Source organism: Aspergillus alliaceus (genome assembly GCF_009176365.1).
Source record: "Aspergillus alliaceus strain CBS 536.65 unplaced genomic scaffold BDW43scaffold_38, whole genome shotgun sequence".
NCBI lineage: Eukaryota > Fungi > Ascomycota > Eurotiomycetes > Eurotiales > Aspergillaceae > Aspergillus > Aspergillus alliaceus.
The window spans coordinates 200250-219704 of record NW_022474721.1 but is presented as its reverse complement, the minus strand read 5'-3'; the positions used below and the strand labels follow the sequence as shown (position 1 = coordinate 219704).

At 51.3% G+C, this 19455-nt stretch overlaps 8 protein-coding genes across 8 annotated transcripts; 4 read left to right on the top strand and 4 right to left on the bottom strand.

The window, feature by feature from the left end:
• The first annotated feature begins 170 nt into the window (after positions 1 to 170).
• On the top strand, positions 171 to 1228 carry BDW43DRAFT_283848 (GIG1 family protein). The gene is made up of 2 exons (XM_032042779.1): positions 171 to 396; positions 610 to 1228. The coding sequence occupies exons 1-2, from the start codon at positions 279 to 281 to the stop codon at positions 1170 to 1172; spliced, it is 681 nt and encodes a 226-aa protein (XP_031897796.1). The 5' UTR covers positions 171 to 278; the 3' UTR covers positions 1173 to 1228.
• Positions 1229 to 1669: 441 nt separating this feature from the next.
• Positions 1670 to 6347, bottom strand: BDW43DRAFT_283844 (chromosome segregation protein SMC). Its single transcript, XM_032042778.1, has 5 exons — positions 6055 to 6347; positions 5816 to 5975; positions 4556 to 5766; positions 2606 to 4503; positions 1670 to 2551 (listed from the first exon to the last, which is right to left on the bottom strand). The coding sequence occupies exons 1-5, from the start codon at positions 6090 to 6092 to the stop codon at positions 2259 to 2261; spliced, it is 3600 nt and encodes a 1199-aa protein (XP_031897795.1). The 5' UTR covers positions 6093 to 6347; the 3' UTR covers positions 1670 to 2258.
• Positions 6348 to 6423: 76 nt separating this feature from the next.
• Positions 6424 to 8502, top strand: BDW43DRAFT_147309 (serine/threonine-protein kinase RIO1). The gene has a single exon (XM_032038390.1). The coding sequence runs from the start codon at positions 6470 to 6472 to the stop codon at positions 8168 to 8170; it is 1701 nt and encodes a 566-aa protein (XP_031897794.1). The 5' UTR covers positions 6424 to 6469; the 3' UTR covers positions 8171 to 8502.
• On the bottom strand, positions 8503 to 10870 carry BDW43DRAFT_147308 (autophagy-related protein 17). Its single transcript, XM_032038389.1, has 2 exons — positions 8736 to 10870; positions 8503 to 8678 (listed from the first exon to the last, which is right to left on the bottom strand). Exon 1 carries the CDS (start codon positions 10546 to 10548, stop codon positions 8893 to 8895), a length of 1656 nt encoding a protein of 551 aa, XP_031897793.1. The 5' UTR covers positions 10549 to 10870; the 3' UTR covers positions 8503 to 8678; positions 8736 to 8892.
• A 785-nt stretch (positions 10871 to 11655) lies between these two features.
• BDW43DRAFT_147315 (F-box/WD repeat-containing protein) lies at positions 11656 to 14276 on the top strand. Its single transcript, XM_032038391.1, has 2 exons — positions 11656 to 12303; positions 12369 to 14276. The coding sequence occupies exons 1-2, from the start codon at positions 11917 to 11919 to the stop codon at positions 14049 to 14051; spliced, it is 2070 nt and encodes a 689-aa protein (XP_031897792.1). The 5' UTR covers positions 11656 to 11916; the 3' UTR covers positions 14052 to 14276.
• Positions 14277 to 14301: 25 nt separating this feature from the next.
• Positions 14302 to 15960, bottom strand: BDW43DRAFT_147333 (D-alanine--D-alanine ligase family protein). Its single transcript, XM_032038392.1, has 3 exons — positions 15409 to 15960; positions 14766 to 15335; positions 14302 to 14699 (listed from the first exon to the last, which is right to left on the bottom strand). Exons 1-3 carry the CDS (start codon positions 15775 to 15777, stop codon positions 14553 to 14555), a joined length of 1086 nt encoding a protein of 361 aa, XP_031897791.1. The 5' UTR covers positions 15778 to 15960; the 3' UTR covers positions 14302 to 14552.
• A 1146-nt stretch (positions 15961 to 17106) lies between these two features.
• BDW43DRAFT_283836 (uncharacterized protein) lies at positions 17107 to 17611 on the top strand. Its single transcript, XM_032042777.1, has one exon. It carries the CDS (start codon positions 17268 to 17270, stop codon positions 17547 to 17549), a length of 282 nt encoding a protein of 93 aa, XP_031897790.1. The 5' UTR covers positions 17107 to 17267; the 3' UTR covers positions 17550 to 17611.
• A 283-nt stretch (positions 17612 to 17894) lies between these two features.
• Positions 17895 to 19253, bottom strand: BDW43DRAFT_313522 (uncharacterized protein; the record flags this gene model as incomplete). The annotated part of the gene is made up of 3 exons (XM_032047632.1): positions 17895 to 18749; positions 18798 to 18938; positions 18990 to 19253. The coding sequence occupies 3 exons, from the start codon at positions 19251 to 19253 to the stop codon at positions 17895 to 17897; spliced, it is 1260 nt and encodes a 419-aa protein (XP_031897789.1).
• Between the last annotated feature and the right edge of the window lie 202 nt (positions 19254 to 19455).

Sequence of the window (19455 nt, the reverse complement as noted above, 5' to 3'; positions counted from 1 at the left end):
GAATCCCGTCTTATCTAAGAATATACTTACATAACGTCCCACTCATCCAGTAGACGTGGTGTGGTGACTGGTCCAGTCCAAGGGCGGAATTAGAGTCCCCCTTTGCTTTTCTGGGGTAAAGATTCCCGATGTATGCCTGAGGTTGGGCTCTCTTTTTCGCCTTTCCCAATCCAGCACTCCGATCCATCCTCAGGCCCCAATCTCTAAGAAAATCAGATCACTCCACATATACTACTACAGAGTATATACAGACTCATTCTCAATAAATCCGACCGATCATGACCCGAGAGGAGCCACCCCCGGCCTTTAATCTCACCGAGGTTGATCGTCAGGTCCTCGCTCAGACTGACGAGGAGTTCGTCTATCATGACTGGGAGGATCTCAAGGCCATTATTGGTATGTCTATATATTCCTGATAACAAAAAAGCATTATCTATACTAGAAATAATACCATAGCCCTCCCTCTATCAACAACGCAAACTTCCCCCCACTCCTCACTTTCCACTCACTCCATACTCCTCATTCCCCAATCACCTCCTTCTGGTTCCCGCATTCCTGAACTCTCCCAACTGACATACGATTTCACCCCACTTACAAGCAACCTCACAGCCCGCAATGATCTCGGTATCCTAAAACGAAAACCCTCCGATCTCAGACGCTACCTCGCCTGGACAGCAGAGATCAAAGCCCAATATGGTACAATCACCAACTACATCTGCCAACGCCGCCTAGGCTGGCAGCTCCCCGACCCGGACACCACCAACACCACCGGCGCCACAGAAAGTGGGGCGGTATTCCCCTTCAAGAACCCGATCCCCTTTGCCGATCCCGCGGACTACAAGATTCTCCGCAACGACTGGCCCTACGGTGTCACCTCGGACATCGCCCACATGGTCGTGTGGCTGCGGACTCCTGTCGCCGTCAAGCCGGAAAATGGGGATATCACTGATGAGTCGCGGGCGCTGATAGAGGACTTTGTCCGGCGGACGTTTGTGGCGCGCTTGGCTCGGGAAGGGGGTCATTACTTGAATCCCCAGGAACATGTTCTCTGGTTCAAGAATTGGACGGCCCTGCAGAGTGTGAGAAGTTTGGAACATATTCATGTTCTTGTCCGGGGGGTATCGGAAGATATTTTGCAGGAGTGGACTGGGGAGGGGGCGTTGAAGAACTAGGGTTGCCTTTCGTATGATCTATGAATTAGAGTTTTGGATGATTTGTTTGAGTGAGAAATAGATATAAATTTACGTCTTATTATTGAATACTAAAATACAAGAAGATAACATGTCCATAGTAACGAATAATAATCACGAGCATAGTCTTAGGCTATCATGGAGCTTCTATTAGCTGGGGGTATTCCAGAAAGCTAGGCCCTGTTCTTTAAATATATATCTTGTATTACTATGAAAACGGCAGACTGAATGAAACAATGTAAGCCTTCATGTGGATATCAATTTTTATTGGATACGCCCATGAAATTACCTCGTATCGCAGGCACCTGACATATGCCTGGTGAATTGACCACCTGCTGAAGTATGTGGATGATTGAATACTATGGTAATCAGGCCACATATAAAAGGCCTCATAATTCCCACCTTGATGGGCCTTGCCGATAGTTTAATGGGGATCATAAATCTGATCGTTTTGATATCGTTTCGATATCGTTTCATACGAATATCTTACCAGATATTCTACAATCTTATATGTCACTTGTGGCAGATATATATATGTCTATCCCTCTCTTTCTCTCTTCTTCACCTCACAAGGGCTTGTGACACATGTCCGAAAAGTCTTTTGCTCTTGGTGATAGTTACCAATGGGACCCCGGGGGGGAGGAGCCTCATGGGAGATATATATATAATGGTCGGTGTACCTACCCGATGATACTGTAGTTAAGGTATAGGCCCATTTTGCGAGATAGGTTCCGCTGACTATACTGGGAATATTACAAGCAAAAATATGCTCCATGGTAACTACATCTTACATAGAAGCGAACGAGGTAACATGCAACAAGCGGTCGGGATCTCGAAAAAGTTGACTTATTGGGAATCTGAAAGTAAGAGCCCGGCGATTCAAAATAAAAGTACAGTGAAAGGGGGAAAAGAAACCGTCCATATAACAAATGAAGCGATATAATTAGGAAAGAGAAAATAAACAGTAAAACTGCCTGTCATGAAATACGCCTGCTACCCAGTTCATCCCACAAACGGGGTAGGAAAGACATGTAAAACCATCAACGAGGACTTCTCTACGTGGCCCTCTCATTGCTTCTGTTCGTCGACGAACTTCAGTGCTTCCTCTCTTGACACGACGTCAATCGTACTGGCCTTCTGGCGGAAACTGACACCGTAACACTTCTCGGCCACATGCAACATCTCGGGACGGAAAGTGGTGCAAATGAACTGTCCATTTGTAGAGTCCGAGATCGACTTAAGCATCTGCGCCACGGCGGTACGATACTGAGCGTCGAGGTTGGCATCGATCTCATCAAACAGATAGAACGGTGCCGGATCACAGGCCTGGATAGCGAAAACCAACGCAAGAGCGCAAAGACCTATCGCAAGAATTAGTACATCTATCACAGGAGTATAGGAAAAAGAGTTCTTACTCTTCTGCCCACCGCTGAGTTGTTGGATACGCTGTTGGTCATCATGTTTGCTATTGAAGCTGACACTAATTCCAACGCCGACATAGTTCTCTACGCTATTCTGGGCTGCCTCATCCTCGGAATCGATCTCATCAGCCTGCCGCATGGTAGGGTCCGTCTTGCGCTGAATGAGCAAACGGCCACGACCTGCTGGCACGAGCTTCTCGAAGACATTGTGGAACTCGCGAGAAACTTGCTTGAAAGTTCTTTCAATGGCTTCATCCTTTCTCTGATCGAGTACGTTAATGAGGTCATCAATCGATTTCTGGGAGGCGTCCAGCTCCGCTCGTCGAGTGGTGAGAGTCTCCCGCTGCTTAGTGAAGCTATTGTACTGCTCGAACGCTTTTTTATTGACATGGGAATATTTTTTGAGACCCTCGTTTGCTTTGTGCAGCTTCTTTACGACGGTATTCGAATCCATGTTCTTATATTTGGTGAAAGCCTCGTCTGGGAGAACACCCAGGTCGCGGATGTTCGCTGCACATTCAGCGGCCTGTTTCGTTAGAGCCGCCTTCTTCTGCATGCTCTTCTCCATCCGTCGTTGGTGCTTCTCAATGAACTTAGCCAGCTCGTCCAACTCCCGACGAGTCTCTGCGTTTCTCTGGTTAAGCTCAGCCATGCGAGTATTGGCCTGTTCAATTGACCCATCCACTTGCTGGAGACGTTGCCCGAGCTTCTCAAGCGCCTTATTGAGACGTTTCATTTCCCGCTGGGTTTCCTTCAGGTTACCTTGGGTGCCATCATCAGCCATATCGATGTCCTGTCCGACAAGCTGATCAAGATGAGGGACAAGATTCTCCCTAAGCTCGACTTCAAGGACAGACTTCCGGGCCTCCAATTCACTGCGCTTGCTGGAGAGTTCCTGGTATTGTCGACGAAGGTCTTGAGCGGTAGCACTGAGGGTCTCTAGACGTGCTTCTTCTTCATTGCTTAGTGCCTTCTGGAATGGCGACTTCAGTTCCGATTCGAAGGCGTTGACCTGATCTGTCAAAGCAGCCAAATTGTTTTCGATGTTTCGGAGAGCCCTTCGCTTAGCATCGAGATTGTCATTCTTCTTCTGTATAAGATCACGCTTGCTCCTCAGCTCCTGTCGTAGGGGACCACTGCTGTTTTGCACTTGGTGTCTTTGTTGCTCCAGCTTCTGCAACTCGCCAACAGCTCTCGTGATGAGTTGATCCAACTTCTCAAGTTCCTGTCGAATTTCTGCACCGCGACTCTTCTTGGTTTCAAACTCATCCCTCCATTTGGCTAGATTTTTCACCGCATCGAGGCGCGACTGACGCGAATCATGGAAACCACCAGTAAGGGCACCCCTTTTATCTGAACGGTCACCCTCGGGGGTGATTGCGTTCACTCCATGGCTTCGGGCGTACTGCGCGGCAACCTGCAAGTTAGGGCAAATGATAGTTTTGCCAAACACATGAACAAAAGCCTTCTCGTATGCCCGGTCGTACTGAAGCTTCTCAATCATCGGGATGGTATCGCTGGCCCTGGGCATGTTGATAGGCCTGGACCTCAGCCTGTTCAGAGGCATGAACGTGACCCTACCTGCCTTTTCATGTTGCAAGATCTCCAGCACCTTGGTGGCAGTTTCGTCCGAGTCGACCACATAGTGGAACAGGCTTTGACCCGCAGTAACCTCAACGGCTGTGCGGTACCTGTCGTTTACGTCGAACAATTCTGCTAGTGTACCGTAAACGCCTTCAAGGTTGTGTTGACGTTTAATTCGGCGAACAGCCGCAATTCCACGGCTGGTGTTGTGATCCATCATCTGAGACAAACTGCGATCCGCACGTTCTACTTCATTTGACGCATTTACAAGGATCGAATCTAATTTTGCTTCCTCTCTCCAGAGTTCCCTGTAGACTAATTAGCGGACTGGCAAAGACTACAAAGAATAAGCAAACGTACTTTCGCTGATCCACGAGTCGATCTCTTTCATCCTTTGCTGCTTGAACCTGTTGCTCTACAGAATGGATGGTGTCTCCCCGGCCATCAATCTGTTTGCGCAAACGTTCGGTTTCCGGTTCTAAGAGGGCGATCTCGTTCTCGAGTTCTTTGATATCCTCTTGAGTTTGTGCCATCACCCCCTGTACCGTGGAAATGGACGAGTAGTTGTCTTTAATCTCAGCCTGCAGCCATTTATCTCGTTCAGATTTGTTCCGGAAGCGTGAATTTCGGCTCTGTTTGGCATACAGTCTCTGGCGTGAAGTTTCTGCCTCGGTCAGCTGCGCCTTGACGATATCTTCCTGGTCTTTTGCGGAATTGAAACTTGGAATGAGTGCTTGGAGCTCCGTTTCTCGCTCTTGTATCGCCGCCTGAACGGAGTTCATTTCTTCGTCATGGCGTGACTTCTGAGCTTGTGCTGCCACTTGGTTGTCCGACAGCGACTTGGCCTGTAACTCGACTTGCGCGAGCGCTTTGGAAGCCTCACGGCGTTCGTCTTCTAATTGCGCCTTGTCTACCTTAAGAAACTCAATTTGTTGCTTGCACTCGGCGATTTCCGCATCGATCTGTGCCATCTCCTTCTCGCCCTGAATGAAACGATCACGGTTCAAATCAGTGTCCTCGACGCCGGTTTGGCGTTGCTCCTCTAGACTGTCAAGATAACTGGCGATCTCTTGCTGCTCTCGAGAATAGATTGTATACTCCAGACAGCGCCTCTCTCTGTCCTTTTCTTGGAAGTTCCTAAGCTCATCCTTCTCCTCTTCGAGCTCAGCGAGACGCTCGTTGATAAAATCGAGAAGCTCGTCAATCTTGCTTCGCTTATTGTTTGTTTCGTGCATGATCTTGAGGGACTCTGCCCGGCGCGCTTCATAAACCTGTGTTCCGGCTACTTCTTTCAGCAGGTTCAGCCGCTCCGAGTCTTTCATGTTGGTTAAGGCCGTCACTCGACCTTGGGGAACAATATAGTAGGGATTTGACCGGGAGAAACCGGCCGATTCGAGCAAGTTCATCACGTCGTTCTTGGTGGCATTTTTACGGTCCAGCGTATATTCATCCTTTTTCATGCCGATGGTACGACGAAGCACCACTTCCGGTTTGCCAGTAGGAAACCGATCATCAGAGTTATCGAAGATGATCTCGACGTATGCCGACATCACAGCGGAACCCGAACCTTCCTGTTCGATATAAGCATATCATAATTGTACGGGGCATCGTTGCACGTACGTGTAAAAGAGCCTGCCGCTCCTCCCGGCCCATGTGGGTATATGCATCGCCGAGGACGAAGCGAATAGCTGCGAAGAAGTTACTCTTGCCCGAACCATTGCGACCAACAATGACATTGTGTTTAGGAGAGAATGGCTCGATGACCGTTTGATCCTTGTAGCTATAGACCGGTGGCAATGAATGATCAGCCCAGACGTCCTGAACCCTTCCGCGGTCACTGTGTATTTCGCGTGACTTACCTCTTAAAGCCCTGGATAATGATTTGCTTGACGTACATGTTGACGAGGCGCGTGCGACACGGGAAGTTATGGCGAGCACAACAACCAGATCATCACGCAGTCGACGTTAGTAGATCAGGAGACAATTCCCTGATGGCGAAGTAGCAAGGGCGGGTTATGGGGGTGTAGGAGTCCGAGGCGCTGAAAGCACGGAGATGACAGTTGCTTGATAACTTGCGACGGGGAACCACGCGTGGCCGATCGGCTTTGCCTTCTTTTCCTCAAAGCGCGTTGGCGGCCCGCGGGGTTCTGCCGGGCGGTGAGCGCCCAAGGTCCACACTCGATCTGGTAATACTGCGATTTTTTCTCTTTGCCGATTTCAGCGCCAACAGTCGAGTCCGTTTGCCACCCGTATATCCAGAATTTGAAGCTGGTTATGGCTTCTACAGGCTCAACTGCCCAGGATACTGGTCTGGCAGATGGCTTAACGCCTTCCCACACTTATATCCCGAACCAAGGATATGTGAACGAAGATGGCACTACCCCCACTATAGCGGGGCAGGATCCTGCGGTGCAGGACAACGAGGAGGAAGAAGATGATGATGATGAAGAATACTATGATGATATCTTTGAAGAAGAGGATCTTGATGGCGAAAACTTCACCTCCTCGAATCCCACCGATCTAACGAAAGCGTATAACCGCCAGCGCAAGACGAACGAGCTCGCCGCTGACCCCAGTGCCCCGAAATGGACTTATCCCAAGACGAACGCTCAAAAGCCTAGCATTAACACACGTGCTTCGGTTGACGATCAAATCAAGTCCTTGACTCGCCATGCCACCAAGCTCAAACTTGACGATATGCAGTCCGGACTGTCGGTTCGGGGTGATCGCGGCAATGACAGAGCCGATAGAGCAACTTCGGAGCAGGTGTTGGACCCCCGTACAAGAATGCTTCTGCTGCAGATGATCAACCGTAATATTGTCTCGGAGATCCACGGATGTCTCTCCACGGGTAAAGAAGCCAACGTATACTACTCTATGCTGTTTCCAGAGGAGGAGGATGCTAGCCCAGTGCACCGTGCGATCAAAGTCTACAAAACTAGTATCTTGGTCTTCAAGGACAGAGATAAGTACGTGACGGGAGAGTTCAGGTTCAGGCAGGGCTACAGCAAGAGTAACAACCGCGCGATGGTGAAACTCTGGGCCGAGAAGGAAATGCGGAACCTTCGAAGAATCTACGCATCTGGTATTCCTTGCCCGGAGCCTATCTTTTTGCGCCTTCATGTGCTTGTCATGGCTTTTCTTGGTAACTCGAAGGGTATCGCGTCTCCTCGGTTGAAGGACGTTGAATTCGATTTCCCTAACCCCGAGACCCGGTGGCGCGAACTCTACATCGATCTGCTTGGCTATATGCGCGTTATGTATCAGACATGTCACCTAGTTCACGCCGATCTGAGCGAGTATAACATGCTTTATCACAAGAAGAAACTCCACATCATCGATGTTAGTCAGAGTGTGGAGCATGACCATCCTCGGAGTTTGGAATTCCTGCGCATGGATATCAAGAATATTAGCGACTTTTTCCGTCGCAAGTCCGTCGATATATTGCCGGAACGGACTGTCTTCGAGTACGTTATTTCGGCTGATGGCCCGGCTACTGTGGCTGAGAGCGAAGAAATGCACGAGGCCATTGAAAAACTCTTCTTGGCAAGAGCCGAGAGACCGGATGAGGAAGTAGACGCCGCTGTTTTCCGTCAACAATATATCCCGCAGACGCTGGAGCAGGTGTACGACATCGAGCGTGATGCTGAGCAGGTTCATGCTGGCAAGGGCGAAGACCTCATCTACCGGGACCTCCTTGCAGGTGGCAAATCTACTGGACGGCCGGACGATGCGGAGAGTGAGGCCGGATCCGACGTGAGCGGCGGAGTCTCCGTAGAAGGCTCAGGGTCGGAAGATGACGAAAGAGATCTTTTCGAGAAGGGCGCCCCGCGTGGCAAGCGATTTGTGGACAAGGACACTAAGCGCGACCACAAGCAGAAGGTGAAGGAAGAAAAGCGCGAGAAACGTGCCAACAAGATGCCAAAGCATATGAAGAAACGTCTGGTGTCTACATCGTCGAAGAAGAAGAAATGAGCGTGATTTCTTTCCAGTACTTATCAGGGTTTAACAAAAGTTTACGCATGGTTCCAGGCTTAGGATGGGGTTTCATTGCGCACGATCTCATGAGATTTATGACCGGAAATTTTGATGGATAGAAATAATGGTTCGACGCATATAAAGGGAATATCACACGAGCATATAGATCTACAAAGAGAAAATATAAAAACGACGACCATTTCAGCATCTGTTATAAACCCTTGTCTAGCGAACTCAATCGAAGGCCAGTAGATTCTGGTAAGTAGATGTGTACTCGCACTACTCAAGCAAGATCAATTGCAGAGCTCTTGGGCAAAGCCCCGGGCGTAACGGCATCATTCTGCTATCAACACAATCCATGATCTATCAGAGCTCTCTTTGAACCTCACGTGGACCACCCCGATTCATCACATATCCGTACCAATCTGCGCTCACATCGCAAAAGTGGAGTATGCGTCTGTGGTGGCTATGAAATGAATGGGCTGGCCAGTATATCGGAAAAGGCCTAAGCCTGATTTTAGCATTCATCATTTAGATCATGTCGAGGTATCTAAACTCCTACCCAAAGCCTCAATGCCACCCCCAGGCCCGAGTAGAAATACTCATAGAAAATTGGAAGCGTGACTTTGTCGGAATTACCTAGAAAAAGCTACCCTCTCAAACCGAAAGTCATCGTAAGAGGGACATATAGACTCAACCAGTATTATAGTAAGTGGCGATTAGGGAAGATGTCGCATTCGGGCATTGAATCGAGCGATAGCTTCCTCAACCAGGGCCTTTGGAAGTTCGGGAATGACCTCGCCATCTTCTCCACCATCACTTGAAGAAACAGCCCGTGCCTCTTCTTTTGCTTCCACGGCCGGAGTTTCCTGACCAGAGGGCTCCGCGGCCATGCCTTTCAAGTTACCACCAGATATACGACGGAATTCGATTCGCATCGGCTCTCGGCCAATTCCAGGCCATATGTCTGATGGCAAGTAGTCCCCTTGCTCTACGCGGAATGCCTCGCGGGCGTTCACGTCTTCTTCGTATAGCTGATTGAGTTTATGTCTTGCATCACGGAGAACCTTTTCCACGCGGTGCCGCACTTGCCTTCGACGTGTGACTTCGAGGATAAGCCCATCATATGCCTCTAAAAAGCCGTCGTACAGTGTGTTGAGGTCAGATAGATCGGCCATACCACCTTGAATTTGCTCGGACTCCTCGTGCCATACACGGGTAAAGTTTTGCACCTGAGCTATATACCCCGCTAAACGGGTGGAGGCGAGTGCTGATAGGTGCTTGAAGACACTAGTTGTGGCATTATAAATCGACAGGACATTATCCCGCTGGGCTAACACATTTTCCAATACCGCCTCCATTTCGCCGATGCGGTCTTGAATCTCCATTACTACATCCTCCGCTTCAGCCGCATCCTTAATGAGTACGTTGACCATTTCTTGGTATTCGGAGTCGGTCAACGGGTCAAGGGGCGCATCCAAGTTAGCATTGATGCCTTCCTCGATATTGGGCCCAACCCGTCCGTTGACATGCACCGTAGTTGGCACGTCACCTGTAATGGATCGGGCAGCAGCTCCGCCACCCTCCGTATGTTTGACAGCGGTCACGCAGAGATCAAAATGACGGACCAAAGACTCAAGCAGGTTAGCCATTTCCTGGGCATGCATCTCAAGGGAATGTAGCATTGGAGGAATCGACGAGAGCGACGGGAGGCTAGTGTTGGACGTGGATGACGACGACGAAGAGGCGGAAGTGCGCGAAGATGTAAGCTGCGTAGCTGCCCGGTAGTTGCCGAGTGCTTCCTTGATCGACTGGAGCTCATCGTCAAAAGCACGATTAGACGACTCTAGATCGGCCTGAGCAGTATTGGTCCGATCTATTGAGCGTTTGAGGGTTGTATGTAGCTCTTCTACTCCACGCTCATCCACAAAATCATGCAAGCTTTTGGATCCTTCACCCTCCGGACGGAATGAAGAGTGGACCACTGTATCCCGTAACAGGTCTAATGTCTTTCTCAGTCTCGCATCCGCCGCATCGAGACCCTTGAGCACGGTAGCAAACTCTGACCGGCCGCGCAGGGAGACTTCCTGGACCTCGGTCCGGACACTATACAGAAGGCGTAACTGATTATTCAGCCCCCGGCGAAGGAAACCAGTCCGCGCCGAAATTACAACACTTTCCTCCAACGCAGAGCGGGCGGCTGTGACGATTTCATTTGCGTGCCATACGTGATTGATGGATGACAAGGACCGTTTTGCGGCAACCAAATGCGAGATGAGTGTCTCTAACTGAGGCATTGAGCTCTCCTTTCCCGGGGAGGTATCTTGCTCCGGCGATACATTATTGGATATCGCCGACGACTCCGAGTCAGACATGGTCGAAGACGTTCCAGATCAATCCGTGACAGGAAACAGAGCTAGGCTGGCCAGTGGAAAATGGCGCAAGTGATTTGCATCAATTATGCGCCGATAAGCTTGAGCGCCCAATAGATGGTTTGCCCAACGCTGTGAGTGGTGGAGACGGGCGCCGCGCAGGGAAACAAGGAATCTGTCGTGAGAAGTGCGCAGATTTAGGCCATCATTATCCCATAGAAGGGGAACCAAGCGCCGTCTATCCCTTCCTAATCAACCGGTGGTTTCGACTATATGTTTAGAATTCTAGCGGTGAGACGCCCGAACACAAATTGCACAAATTGAAGCCCAGGGAGCCTCCGTCATCAAAGGAGGCTATGCTCTGACCCTCGTTGTGAAATCTATCCTAATGATACCACCGTTCTCGTCCGAATTGACTCGATAAGGGGGGGGGGAATGAAGTGATGAGATCTGGTATTTCAGGTATGGAAATTACGTCAGAAATAATAAGGAAAAAATAGGTTAAAAAAAAGGTGTGAAGGGAAAGTTGAAAACCCTGTCTTCCGTTCAAGAAAAAAAGTCTAGGTGTAGATCAAGGTAAGCAATAGCTTCAGCAGAAGCACGACAGCCCAATGGTGGAATGAGGTGAAGTTGTAGTTCGATGACAACCTAAACCGGCAAACCACGGGGGGAAAATAAGCGCCAAGCAATGGATCCAAGAATAGTGCGACAAGGCCTAAAAGGTAGCTCCTGAAATTTTCTGGGGGATCCGCAATAAGGGCCAACAATGGCGACGAATTGTGCAACTCTCGCCTTCCATGGCGGGTCAAGGACTGGCGCTGATGTGAAGACGACCACTGATGGCGCCATACCCGTCACGTGTTTCCAGACCGGATCCGGTTTAGCGCAGCACGAGACGCTCGATAGCGCTTGCGTGATCGATTAGATGGCTAACAAGGTGCCTGAGGGATCAAATACTTGAACTACTCACTGTCTTTCTTGTCAACTTGGCTGGTCCATCCTCTCGTCACTTTAATATCCAACTTCTCTCCTTCCTCCTCCTCTCACGTTCTCTCCTCCGTGTCTGCTATCCCCCCTCTCTTCTTCGCGCGCGCCTACCAATCGCCTACTACTCCGTACTAGTACCCTCTCTCCCGCGCGCCTTGACTTGCGATCTTATCAGTCCTCCACCCCTCCCCCGTTGCCACCGTTCCTCCCCTGTCGACCTCCTAGTCGCGTACCGCGACGTTGACTGGATCCTCATAAACTGTGACTAAGGTAGTCGTCGGATTGATACGCCTCTCCTTTCGAATTTTCTTTCTGCCCTGCTTCCCTCTCGGGGCGACTCCTACCGTGGTAGCAGACGGGCGGTAGAAACCTACTCATTCAGCGATGCAATTCGACGACCGTTCGTTGCGTGAAGGCAGCGACAGCTCAGAGACTTTCCTGATGAAAATGACCCAGCCCACAGGATCGTGTCAGTCTATCTTTGGGGGAACGTCAGACGGTGCCGAGCATATCGAGCCCGAGACCGATTCTAACCATCGAAAGCCCCACAGTTTCGGGGACGCTGCGACGACGCCCGCCAAGCTTGCAAACGAGAATGTTGCACCATTCCTCGTCAAACACATCCCCGAACAGTACGCTCCGTTAGGGTCGCGAAGAACCGACAAACTGGAGGATTTAAGCAAAAAGAATTCCAAATTTTGCTATCGCCACCGGCCAGACCTCAAGTGCAGGCGACAGGCAGACGAACCGTCAATGGACAAGCTACAGAAGGTAAGGTTTCATACGGCTCCTGGAATTTTTTTACTTGTTTGTTCTCTCTCTCTAATGCGATATAGGATTTGGAAGCGCTGCCTCCAAGCGATCAACAGGGCATTGCCCATGTCTGGTCTCTGTTTTCGGCGGCTCCCGCCAAGCACAGAAAATTGATCCTTCAGGGTATCATGGCCCAGTGTTGCTTTCCGCAGTTGTCGTTCGTATCCGCGACCGTTCGAGACCTCATCCGAATCGACTTTCTGACCGCCTTTCCGCCGGAGATCTCATTCAAAATCCTTTGTTACCTCGATACGACTTCGTTGTGCAAAGCGGCCCAGGTTTCCAGACGGTGGCGCGCGCTTGCGGATGACGATGTGGTCTGGCATCGGATGTGCGAGCAACATATCCACCGCAAATGCAAGAAATGCGGCTGGGGCCTTCCTCTTTTGGAGCGCAAACGCCTGCGAGAGTCCAAGCGCCAAATTGAGTTGCGCGCCACGAATTGGGATGTCAGCGGACCCTCGCAGAACGCAGGTGGCGCCGAATGCAGTGCGGCGCCAGCCGACGATCCCATTGCACAGAAACGGAAAGCGGATTCGAGCGATGAGGAGACGGCCATGGTGAAGCGGCACTGTTCCTCGCGGGGAGCGCGATCGCAGCAAGACGACGACTTTTACCTGACTCGTTATCGGCCGTGGAAAGAAGTCTACAAGGACCGGTTCAAAGTCGGTACAAATTGGAAGTACGGACGGTGCTCCATAAAGGAGTTCAAAGGTCACACCAACGGTGTTATGTGCCTGCAATTCGAGGACAATATTTTGGCGACTGGTTCATATGACGCGACGATTAAAATTTGGGATACCGAAACTGGGGAGGAGTTACAGACCCTCCGTGGACACGAATCCGGCATTCGCTGTCTCCAGTTTGATGATACCAAGTTGATCAGCGGTAGTATGGACCGTAGCCTGAAGGTCTGGAACTGGCGAACGGGCGAGTGCATTTCCACCTACACGGGTCACCGTGGTGGCGTGATTGGCCTGCACTTCGACGCAACAATTCTTGCGTCCGCCTCCGTCGATAAGACGGTCAAGATTTGGAACTTCGAGGACAAGTCGACGTTCCTTCTGCGCGGACACACTGATTGGGTTAACGCTGTCCGAGTGGATACAACCTCTCGTACGGTGTTCTCGGCCTCGGATGATTGCACGGTTCGCTTGTGGGACTTAGACACCAAGAATTGCATCCGGACCTTCCATGGCCATGTTGGCCAAGTCCAGCAGGTGATCCCTCTGCCCCGGGAGTTTGAGTTCGAAGAACATGACGCCGAATGTGATAATGACAATGTGAGTACCGCGTCGGGGGATACGGAACCCGCATCCCTCCAGGCAGTACTCGGACTGGAGTCAAGCACCTCTCAGACGTCGGTCTTTGGTCCTTCATTCGAGAATGGCCGCCCGGCCCCGCCGCGTTACATTGTCACAAGCGCCTTGGATTCGACTATTCGGCTCTGGGAGACTACGACTGGCCGGTGCCTGCGCACCTTCTTCGGCCATCTGGAGGGTGTCTGGGCACTCGGAGCTGATACGCTTCGTATCGTGTCCGGCGCGGAAGACCGGATGGTCAAGATCTGGGATCCCAGAACTGGCAAATGCGAGCGGACCTTCACCGGCCATTCGGGTCCGGTGACGTGCATCGGTCTCGGCGACAGTCGTTTTGCGACAGGCAGTGAAGATTGCGAAGTGCGCATGTACAGTTTCCGCAGTTAATAGTTTTACTTTCTTATTACTCTTGGCCCGTCTCCTGGGGGGACTTTACGCGCCTTTGTTTAATTTTGTGCTTCGGATGGATACCGATACCCTTCGAGTTGGGCGCTAGGGTCAGGGATTTTTATAGGGTTTCAGTTTAGCATGGGTTGGGGGTGTCTGGCGTTATTGTTTGGTTAATGGGACCACTTTTTATCGGAAAATTGTTTCCTAAGTATTCGTAATTGTCTAAATAGCAACTGTCCATTAATTAACACTGGTTCCATTCAACAAAAGAGTCTTACCAACCAGGTTTGCTCTAGAGAACTGTCATGATAGGCTATGCTGCTAAAATCGAAGTCTACAAGCTACAAGCGGCTACGTGGGAGAACTCCCGCGATTTTTATATGGTTCGGACTGACACATCTGAAAGCCGTCAACGCCGCGAGAATATCTGCCACACTTCCCTAGGTAATGTTTCTTGACACCACGGTTATGACGCGCCAATGTCTATGCGATATGCACTCAATTTACACCATTCGTGACCGGTTTTTGTCTCAGCAATGCGTTGTCGACAATCTCCGCGATAATATCCTGATACTCCATCCCGTTGTTCCTCGCAATCCAAGTGAACAAGGAGTGGTCCGGACGTAACCCGAAGATCGGATTCACCTAGAACCGCAAGGTTAGAATTAGCGAAGCGGTCATTTGGGTCTCGGTCCCAAAGGCAAAGCAAACCTCGATCACATAAGGGACGGCGCCCTCCTTCTCCGAGCTCAAACGAATATCAACCCGGCCGCCATCCCTGCATCCCAGTGCCTGGTACGCGGAGAAGCCAAGCTCCGATACGGTCTTCACCAGGGGGTCGGCGAGGTCCACGTGAACATGGCCCATGTCGTGTCCAATACCCTTGCCTCCCTTGGAGGAGCTCGTCGCAAAGTCGACGGAGACATCGTCGCTTTTCCTTCCCTCTGGGTTATACCATGTTACCTCTGCGGCGCCTAGGACTCGGGCCCGCTCGCCTGTGCCCAGGATGGCGACGGTGAATTCGCGGCCGTCGAGGAATTTCTCAAGGAGGATTTCTTGGTCAGGGAATTGGGTGCGGAGGTCTTCGATGACGGTGTGGAGGTCCTCTTTTCGGAGGATTTTGTTCGATGGTGAGATCCCGTTTGACGTGGATGCGGCGATTGGTTTGGCGAAGAGGGGGTAAGGCAATTGCCCTTCTAGAGCGGCGTAGTCTACCGCTTCGCCTGCTTTGGGCACGATGACGAACGAGCTCGTTGGGATTCGGTAGTGTTCTAATATCATCTACGCAGTTAAGGATTAGTGACGAATGTTCGGGATTAAAAGAGCCCACGTCTCGTGTGCTTGTTTCTCTCACCTTGGTCTTTCCCTTATCGATCCCCATTGCCAGCGTCGCCGCGTCTGAAAAGGTAAAGGGGATCTGATAGGCTTCTAGTAAGGCTGGGACCTGCGACTCACGGGCGGAGCCAACTACTCCTTCGCTGTAGTTGAACACAAGATCCCATTGCTTGTGCTGCTCTGCAGCCAGATGTTTCACGAGGGGTTTGATACCGGGTATATGGACTACGCGGTGTCCGAGACTCTCCAGCGCTGATGCTACCCCGTTGATGGTCACTTCGTCTGCTAGGTCGGCACATTCGTTGTCAGATAGCCCCATCGACAGGTAGTGGTCTTTTGGGTCATAGATGAAGGCCACGGTGAGGCCGGTACGTCTTGTGCCTGCCATGATGTATTCTCTTATACGGTATGGAAGGCCAATGGTGATAGGAGGGGAAATCGACAAGGAAAATGCAGTAGTCAAGGGCGAGGGTTAGATATTATAGTTAGGCAGAAGGATGGACGTTCGCCGCATCGCAAATGACATCAGACGGGAGAGTTGAGGCACATCTTGCCGTGCGTGGTCTTTGACGAGTCCCATTAGTCTCGTAGGAAACATTGCTATGCCACATTGTGCCCGTTCTTGGAACAAGGACAGGGGAGAGCCTACGACGTCATGTTTGTTCTCTTCACTCATCTCTTCTTACGTCATGATCGACCAGAATATTAAATAAACGATAACTCTGTCTGGACTCCGCCAAGGACGTTCCAATCCATGGACGTGTCTGAGGTGCGAATATCAACTCGGAGGATCCAAGCATGGTATCTCAAAGATGGTCCCCGCCTCGAACCTTATTCGCCCCTAGTTGTGGAAACGAGAGGGGAAGAAGGTTCGATGCGTCAACGGCTAAATCGCTCATCGGGTCGAGATCGTTGAAAATCGGATCTAGAGTTGAGGACGAAATATGTGCATAGAATTAGGGCTAGCAGGGTTAGTGTGATGGCATGACTGGAGTCAGGTGCCCTGCCTTTTAACTACCCATACTAGTCACTACATACGTACCGGATTTTCTAGACAGGTTGAAGGCATTCTCTTTCCGTTTTAGTGCTCCCCCCTCGCCGATTTTTGCTCACTAAATAGACCTGAGCACGCCCTGAGCGCCGTAAGCTGATCATTGAGCAGGGTGTTACACCCGGGGAGCCGACCAAGAGCTCTGCGCCCAATTAGCGACCCTCGCAGTTCACGATACTATACTGCAAGTTCAATGCACTATAGGGTCTCGGTCACATGACTACCAGGGCTAACTAGATTGGTGAGCCAAATGTGTTGTGATCTCAGGGGAAAGATGGGCAGGATGATGCTGTATCAGCTACACGTACGTAGCCTACTGAGGACCGGATGCCATTCCAATAGATCTCAATTCTATGGACGACTATGTCAACTATCTTCAGCTTCTTCTCTATTCTAATGGGTAAAGCCTTCAGGGGCTGAAGGAGTGGGTGATCCGGCCAAGCCGCTAGGCGATCACGTGTCTCCTATAGATTCATATCAAAATGGGTCCCTTGAGTCACCCCAGAGCAGCCTGGCAGAATAGGTTGATAATTTATCCTCCCTTTCTCCTCCTCACCATTTGGTGCTCTTATTAAGGCACCGATACAGTTGAGCGAAATCCTGTTTTTATGCCTGTTTTGCTGGCCATCACATTTAGGACGTCCAAGCTGATCGTCACACTCGCCTAGAATCTGGTTATCAAGTAGTATAGTATAATGCATACCGCTAGCCTTCTTTACTAAGGAAAAACGAATAGATATAGGGGTTTTCCATGTTTAAGAGGCTTATATATGAAGAATATTTAATTTCTTTTGTTGAATAGTTCTACATATTGACTGATATACGGAATGATGTCCGTTTTACGCCAGGGGCTCTCTCTAAGCACAATGGCCATTCCAGAGTGTCAGAGCGCGCTCACTGCCGTCAAGGAAGGGCAATACACCCTCAACACCACCCACCGTCTACCGTCACACAACCCTCTACCTCCGTCCTATGTTCTCATCCGGGTATCCTTCATTGCTCTGAACCCATGTAACTGGAAGGTCACAGACTTCTCTCCGGCAATCGGCACCGTGGGCGGTAACGACTTCAGCCAGCGGCCGGGGTTGTGGCCCTCGGCTCTGCCGTGAGTAAGTGGCAGATCGGAGACTCCGTCTGTGGCTTCCTCTACGGGCTGGATCCGCATGTGGGGGAGGGCGAATGGGCCGGGGCGTTTGCCGAGTACGTGAGCGTTCCCGAGGACCTAGTCATGCGGGTCGTCGAGAACAAAGTCAGCATGGCCGAAGCGGCATGTCTCGGGGCCGGGGTGGTAACAGCGGGTGGGCACTGCGGGACCTGGGCATTCTGGAGGGAATTGAAGAATTGAGACGTGGACTGGTGAGGGGGGAAGAAGCTAGTTTATGCCGTTGGCGAATAATTATCGCCTTGTTTCTTCGAACTTGATATCGGAATCTTAAGTAATACAGACACTTCTACTACTCCTCTTTCCCTTTGATTTCAGTCACCTTCCACTGCAATCCTGCCTTTTCCAGCCGCTGCACGTACGGGATCCCCAACGATGCCGGGGTGAGGATCCCGCCTCCCAATTTCTTGGCCATCGAGCCCTCTTCTTTCCCTTCCAAAACTTGCAGCAGGGTCAAGGCGGCTTCGCTAACCAAAGTCGTGCAGACGCTATACACATCCGTATCCATGCGCATGACGCCCAAGGCGCTGGGTTCGCTTACATCGGGCCCAGCCGCTGCGACTGTGGCCTTCCATTCCACGAAATGTCTCTCCCCCGGTTTCAACTGCGGCCCTGTTCCCGGTTGCGGAGAGAGCCATCGAAGCAGCCACCGGAGTGGCGGAAATAGCAGGGTACAGAAGACCGCGACGGACACGGTGAGAAACGAAGACCACGCCTGCAGCCAGCTCTTCGCAGCGGTATAGCCCTGGAAGCTGAATCGGTCCCCATATCGTTCGGTTCGGTCCCCGTATCGCTGTAGGAGTGACCAGGTGCGCATGACGACGGCTTGATCTGCCATCGCCGAGGGGTTGAAGGTGAGGTCGCCGAGAAAGCGATCCCGTCGGACGGGGAGGTTGGGAGCGGGATGAGGCCGATGCGGTCCGGCGTCTGGGATACAGGACGCGCGTGGTGCACTGGCAGCCATCATCTGCCGGAGCGAGTACGTCTCCAGGCCAGCGAGGATGCTTGCAATGGTCCCCGCGCTGTAGCCGGTCCAGGAATGCTGAATTGTGAAGAACATGGGCCCAAGAGGACGGCGCAGTCTCCGTGCCAGAAGGAGCGTCATAAGGTCCGGGGGGCTTGACTCCACGGCGCATTGTGGGATAATCTGCTCCGTCAATCATCTCTTCGTACATCGTCCTGCGGGGAGCAATACAATTGCCTTGTTGGCCATCGCCTTTTCATGCCACTGCGCTGCCAGCTGCTGCGTCCAAACGTGTTCCCCCGTGGAATCTACATAAGCGGTGGAATGCTCTATACAGGCTGCCACAACGGGTGTCCCATATTTGCAAAAGGGCTATACTGTCAGCCGTTTTGGTTACAGCGCGGTAGACAGCAAGGGACATACTCCGACCGTGTTAAGCACAAGGCGTGTTTGGGAGGCCATGTGCCCCAAGTCCTCGCCGCTGAGGGTGGCCACCATGACATGGGGCAGCTTGCGGTGGGATTGGGGTCGGTCCAAGGAGTCCACAAGGGTCGCCAGCTTCTGCTCGCTGCGGCCAGCAACAGCCCATCGGAGGGCTGGCGGACCATGAGTCCACAGGTACTGCACCACCAGGGACCCCAGGTAGCCGGTGGCGCCATACACAATCAGATCATACGGGCGGTTCATTTCTTCTCGGTTGAAGTTTCATACAGACATCAGTTAGAAATGGGAGTAGCACAGTTGGGGCCGAATGAACCCATTGAGGTCATGATAAATGAACAGACCCCTCTTCTAACCGCTTTTGGCAAAACCGCCGAATGTGCATATGCAGGTCAATCACCACTGGATCAGCATGAGGTATATGAGAGAATCCACGAGGAAATACGGC

What these genes read in the sequence shown, in the direction of transcription:
- BDW43DRAFT_283848 (XM_032042779.1), top strand. Translation starts at nt 279, where the DNA reads ATGACCCGAGAGGAGCCACCCCCGGCCTTTAATCTCACCGAGGTTGAT. An exon ending in GGATCTCAAGGCCATTATTG is followed by an intron (nt 397 to 609) that starts GTATGTCTATAT and finishes GCAACCTCACAG; the next exon opens with CCCGCAATGATCTCGGTATC.
- BDW43DRAFT_283844 (XM_032042778.1), bottom strand. Translation starts at nt 6,092, where the DNA reads ATGTACGTCAAGCAAATCATTATCCAGGGCTTTAAGAG. An exon ending in CGACTCGTGGATCAGCGAAA is followed by an intron (nt 4,504 to 4,555) that starts GTACGTTTGCTT and finishes ATTAGTCTACAG; the next exon opens with GGAACTCTGGAGAGAGGAAG. An exon ending in ACTCAGCGGTGGGCAGAAGA is followed by an intron (nt 2,552 to 2,605) that starts GTAAGAACTCTT and finishes TTCTTGCGATAG; the next exon opens with GTCTTTGCGCTCTTGCGTTG.
- BDW43DRAFT_147309 (XM_032038390.1), top strand. Translation starts at nt 6,470, where the DNA reads ATGGCTTCTACAGGCTCAACTGCCCAGGATACTGGTCTGGCAGATGGC.
- BDW43DRAFT_147308 (XM_032038389.1), bottom strand. Translation starts at nt 10,548, where the DNA reads ATGTCTGACTCGGAGTCGTCGGCGATATCCAATAATGTATCGCCGGAG.
- BDW43DRAFT_147315 (XM_032038391.1), top strand. Translation starts at nt 11,917, where the DNA reads ATGCAATTCGACGACCGTTCGTTGCGTGAAGGCAGCGACAGCTCAGAG. An exon ending in CAATGGACAAGCTACAGAAG is followed by an intron (nt 12,304 to 12,368) that starts GTAAGGTTTCAT and finishes AATGCGATATAG; the next exon opens with GATTTGGAAGCGCTGCCTCC.
- BDW43DRAFT_147333 (XM_032038392.1), bottom strand. Translation starts at nt 15,777, where the DNA reads ATGGCAGGCACAAGACGTACCGGCCTCACCGTGGCCTTCATCTATGAC. An exon ending in TCGATAAGGGAAAGACCAAG is followed by an intron (nt 15,336 to 15,408) that starts GTGAGAGAAACA and finishes TTAACTGCGTAG; the next exon opens with ATGATATTAGAACACTACCG. An exon ending in CCGTCCCTTATGTGATCGAG is followed by an intron (nt 14,700 to 14,765) that starts GTTTGCTTTGCC and finishes TTGCGGTTCTAG; the next exon opens with GTGAATCCGATCTTCGGGTT.
- BDW43DRAFT_283836 (XM_032042777.1), top strand. Translation starts at nt 17,268, where the DNA reads ATGATGTCCGTTTTACGCCAGGGGCTCTCTCTAAGCACAATGGCCATT.